We start from the raw sequence: 5601 nt of genomic DNA, 5'->3' as shown, positions 1-5601 counted from the left end.
CTGTAATGGTCTCCATTATCAGCATAATGTGAAGAACATGACAACATGTCATCATGGTCATTGGAATAAGATGAGCTCCTAATAAGTGTGTGGTTAAATGTCTCATCAATTGTATATTGTTGATACTGATTTAAAAAGCATACATTTTGAAATCAGGTCCACAATTATTAGGAGGAAAATAAACCAACTTGATCAAAGAAAGGTGCAGATTGAATGCAAAAAAGATGTCATAAGATGAACCATGAGGTGAAACATTAAAGTTTTGTGGTTGTTATGATCAATTATATAAAAAAATTTGGAGTGGTTCAAATTATACAAACATAATACAATTAGCTCTTGAGCTCTTTAAATCAAATATCGTAGAAGTCATAAAAGCCGTAGTCCCCACAAAATACAATTATTTAGTCATTATTTGCATGTACATATAGGCTATAGTCACATGTCATTTTCACATTTTAAAGGCATCTAGACACTTCCATAGATTTCTATGTATTTCTATGTATTTCAATTAGTATAAAATATAAAATACATTTTAAAAATATAAAAAATAAAATATATATAAATATATAAAAACTAATTTGACAACAAATTTAAACAGAGCCAATTTTTTTTAGTTGACATCAATAATTTTTTTTTAATTCTAAATTATATATCTTAAATTTTAAACGTTAAATTCTCAAAAAAAATTACAATAAAAAAAATATTAATATTAATATTAACTATTTAAAAATTAATTTTTATTATTTGTTATCACTTATTTTTAGTGTACTGATAATATTTCTTTTTAAACCATAACCAAGAGAGATAATACTGTATGCAAGTATCCAATCAAGAAGTAGAGTCAAATAGTTATTAAAGAGTTCATATCATACTAACAAGAAAGTAACATCTAAAACAAATTAAAAAGAAACCAATCATCCAAACTATCAACACTTGTTTAGCATTTAATGGATGCACAAGGCGAAAATGGTAAATATGAAATAACTCGTCGATAAGAAATGAGTCGAGACAAATTCTCTGACTACACGAAATTATCTTATTATGAGGAATTGTTATTCCTGCCATGCATTGTCATATTCTTCATTGCAGCACTGCTGATGGAGGCAAAAGCTTTCAGTTTCAGATCTGTTCACGTGGAGTCATTTTCCATGAATTATTGCTATGCATTGAATGAAGCCTCGCTTTAATCCATTACACATTTCTTTGGTACCCATCCAACAAACGAGTTCGATAAGATTAGAATAGCTTAAGATGGAAGCAAACAAATAGCTCAAACCAGCCTAAAATATTAATATGTACTTTGATAAACCTTATTATATACATAGTTATATAAAAGAACTTGTTACCATTGAGTAGAGAATAATAATAAGTATTACAGGTATGAAAAGCTATCATTGAAATATAAACATATACTCTAATTAACGTTGTATCAAACTTATTAAATTATTTAACCATATTTCAGCTCATAGTTTTAGGAACAAATAATTATTTTGATCTTAAATAAAATTTTAAACTTAATAAAACAAACTCTAATTTTTGTTTTTAACTAAATAAACTACCAAATATCAGTTTTATTTGACAAAATAATTTAAATGTTCAGAGTGGTTCGTTAATAATTAGTTCATTTTATCAAATGAAACTAATATTTAAAAGTTTATTTTATTAAAAACAAAATATTAAAATCTTATTTTATCAAATTTAGATACTAAAAAATGACTATTTATTCTATTTTTATTAACCACAAAACTATGTTAACTACCCTTATACGAGGGACTTTTTATTTATATAAATTAAATAATTTTATTAATTATCAATTTACATCATTTTTAGCATTTTTTTTAAAATGCATTGCATCTCATAATTTATTTATAGTGTAAACTATTTCGTTTACACCGTGAATGAAATATAGAAAATTTTAAACACGTAATACAGCTGCACACGTAATAGGTGAAAATTGAAAATTGATGTACTCTATGTATTTTGTTTCTAAATGAAATACGGGTAATAGTAATTAAAAAATTTTAATTTTTATAGGTATAAAAATATCATTTTTAAAATAATAAAACAATATTAAAAATATAATTTTGATCAAAATTTTTTAAATCGGTGTAAACAAAATATATTTAAAATTATTTCATTTATAGTGTAAATAAAATACATTTAAAATTTTTTCGTTTATACTGTAAACGAAATATGAATCTATGAGATATAATATATTTTAGTAAAAACGTTAGAAATAATGTAAATCGGTAATTAATAAAATTATTTAATTTATATAAATAAAAAATCCCTTATACGAATGGCCATGGATACATTTTACTTTACAAGGCCCAAGTTGAGAATACCGAAGCCCGTGTTAGGCCAAGATTTCTCCATAGCCTTCAAAAGCAAGACCCTAACCCAAGCAACCCAACCTTCCCATGAAGTCCTCTTATCCCAAGGGCACCCCCACTCCAGCAACAATTTCAGCCCTGTCTCCGCCGCCTTCTCCGCCTCCTCGAACCTCCCCTCGGTCAGGTACACCTGACTCAGCACCACGTACGGCTCACCTGCAAACGGATTCTTCTCTATAGACCCCAACAACAACTCCTTCTTCCTCTCCAAACCCTCTTTCTTGCCGCACACGGCATCCCAGTACAACTCCCTCGCCGCTATCCCATCCTCCGCCGCCACAACCTTCGTGCAGTTATCGAAAACCGGCGGCACAACCAGCTCAATGTGCTCGTCCCTATCAAAATGAAAATCATAATCAGTTTTACTTTTTTTATTTTCCAACACAAAAATTTCTTCCTCCCTCCAAATTAGGTTATAAACCGCGCCCATTCTCGAAATCGAGCTGAACCAAAGCCCGGGCTTTCCGTCTCCGGGCCATAGAGCCTCGCAATTGTTCCCGGAAAACTCGAGGCGGCCGTCGTCGTTCTCGAAAAGCGTGTCCTGGAAACCGAACCACTGGTCGCAGAAGTCCGCCATTGTTAACATCAGGAAAATCGCTACCGCTCTCCTCGAAACCCTAACGTCCTCCCCCGTACGGATATGCTTCACGATAACTCCCTCCGCCGGAACGATTCCCTGCACCTTCTTCCTCCAGTGTTCTTCTCCGTTGAATATTCCTTTCTCCTTGGCGTTGTTGAGTGAGATCTCTGATTCGCGGAGGTGGTCGACGAGTTCTTCGTCGGAGTAACGAAAGAGGAGGTCGTCGTGGATGAGCGGCTGCCTTGGAACGATGCAGAAGAGATGGATGAGGCGCTCGGCTTCGTCGCCGACGTGGCCGCGAACGACGTCGCGGCCGGTGGAAGGGTCGAAGATGGCGAGGTTGACGTAGGAGTTGGAGTATGCTGAGTGGAAGAGGCCGCAGAGGCAGACGGAGTCCGGTGCCTTCCAGAGCTTGAGGATGCGGTAGACGTCGGTGAGGTGGTCGAGGAAGCTGCCATGCTTGTGCCAGCACTCGCCGGCGCCGACAGAGCAGAGTAGGTCAAACAACGACGGGAGGTTGTTGTCAACAGAGTGTAGCTCCCGGCGAAGGAAAGGGCGGGCGACATTGAGGAGGTCTTGGAGGTGGTGGTGATGAGGTGGCAGTTGTTGTTCAGTTTTTTCAGATTGAGAGAGTGATGGGGGAGCCATGGATGGTGATGAAGAAAGAGAAGAGAGAAGAGTGAAGAGTGTGTGTTTAAGAAGAAACACGAGTGAAGTAATGAGTAGTGGGTGATGACTAGGGCTCGTAGTATATATCCTATGCGAGGGTATTTAATTCGGACTAATTCGTTCTGTTTAGGGTTGTTTACTTTATCTCCAATGAGCAGATAAAATAGGATAAGATAAGATGTAAATTTGTATACAAATAGAATAGAATACGAATTTAGGTATATCTTATTCTATCTTATTCGCACCCTAATATATTATATAACATATATAAAGTTATGTAATGTAACGAAAAAAGTGAATTTTGTACTCATATTCTTTTTTTTATAAAAATTTAAAATAATTATTGAATTAGTTGATATTATTTGTAATTTTATATTAAATTTTTTAAAATTTTATTGTTTTTAATTTTAATTTGAATTTAATTTTTTATTTTTTATTTTATTAATAGATATAAAATTTAAAATTATTGAATTTTATATTTATTTAAAAAATTTTTATTTTTATGAATAAAATTAGATATGGTAGAATTTAAAATTTTAGAATGCAGATAGAGTTAAAATTAAGAAATTTTTAACTTATAAATAAAATATGATAGAATTTTAAAAAAAAATTTAACCATAAATAAAATTAAAATCGAGTCTAAATCTTATTTTATCCTATCTATTGTTAATCTTAGTGATGACTGTTACACTTATAACCTTAGAAGAGAATTAGAGAAAGAAGAAGAAGGAAGAGAACAAGTTATAAACGACTCTCATTCCCAAGAAGATGACGAATACGCAGTCACACCACGATTTCTCTCATGCAACAACATTATCCTTTATTCCTTTTTTTTCCTTTTTCTAATTATATTTTGTCTTAAGTAAATAAATGTGAGTAGTCTACAAAATAAATAAATAAATAAATTCTAAAGCTTTATGTTAAACCTTATGATTTGATTATTTACATTATATTATGATTTATATTTTATGTATTTTATTTTATTTTTTATTTTATATAAAATTTCAATTAATTTTCCTACCATCTATACTATGCAATCCATCTGTTTGATAATAACTACTGGCAATATTCTCGTTGTACAATGGGCTATTGAGTTATAAAATAAACATCTCTTATATTATCTAGAATAACTATTTGAATACTAGGGATAATAAACATCTTTCCAAAAGTTTGGATTTGAATTCTTTAAAGTTTGAATTTCATTTTAGAGAATAAAGTGTGATCTCTCACCATTTATTTTATAGGTAGGACAAAAAATAAATATGAAAGAGAAACCATTCAAAGGTAGAAGATTACACTTTACTTTCTAAAGTACAAATTTAAAATTTAGAGGATCCAAATTCCAAAAGTTTAAACTGATTTTAGGATTCACCAAAGATCAAACTCTTGATCTTTCGGATCCAGAGCTCTAATACCATGTCATGATACTACTCATCCCAAAAATTTCAGCTAACACTAATGATTATATCTTTAATACTTCCTAATCCTCCATTGTATACATTGTACAAATATTTCATTGACTTCTCATATTTTTTCTAATTATTTTATATATATATATATATATGGTTTGAAAAAAGAAAACACTCTGAACTCTAAAATGAGTCTAGCAATTTCAGCTCTTAAAGTTATTATTATTATTTACGGAAAAGTTCTGCATCATATATTTTTTACTAATTTTTTCTACACGCGCATTTCTCACCCTTTACTCGTTTGTCATACACGCGCTACATATAACGTGCTGTAACCTAAAATTTTACTCAACGTAAACCTTCTGCTGCAACATAAACCTCTTCTTCCTCCTCCTTCTTCTTCTCTGCTCGCATTCTTCCTTATTGATCTGCATTGCCTTCGTCGTTCTCCTCTGATCGTGTTCATCTTCTCGTTTTCTTATTTCGATCTGGTTACGTTGCATTTTATTTTCTTCCTATTCTTCTTCGTTTTCTTTTTCGATCTGCACTT

At 31.7% G+C, this 5601-nt stretch overlaps 1 protein-coding gene across 1 annotated transcript; it reads right to left on the bottom strand.

Moving 5' to 3' along the window:
* Positions 1 to 1709: 1709 nt before the first annotated feature.
* On the bottom strand, positions 1710 to 4467 carry LOC107626166 (E3 ubiquitin-protein ligase). Its single transcript, XM_088504124.1, has 3 exons — positions 4326 to 4467; positions 2298 to 3709; positions 1710 to 1773 (listed from the first exon to the last, which is right to left on the bottom strand). The coding sequence occupies exon 2, from the start codon at positions 3619 to 3621 to the stop codon at positions 2317 to 2319; it is 1305 nt and encodes a 434-aa protein (XP_088360250.1). The 5' UTR covers positions 3622 to 3709; positions 4326 to 4467; the 3' UTR covers positions 1710 to 1773; positions 2298 to 2316.
* Positions 4468 to 5601: the final 1134 nt, after the last annotated feature.

The sequence above is a fragment of the Arachis ipaensis genome, chromosome B2, assembly GCF_059453495.1.
Source record: "Arachis ipaensis isolate K30076 ecotype BB chromosome B2, ASM5945349v1, whole genome shotgun sequence".
Lineage (NCBI taxonomy): Eukaryota > Viridiplantae > Streptophyta > Magnoliopsida > Fabales > Fabaceae > Arachis > Arachis ipaensis.
This window is presented reverse-complemented; position numbering and strand designations above follow the sequence as displayed.

What these genes read in the sequence shown, in the direction of transcription:
- LOC107626166 (XM_088504124.1), bottom strand. Translation starts at nt 3,621, where the DNA reads ATGGCTCCCCCATCACTCTCTCAATCTGAAAAAACTGAACAACAACTG.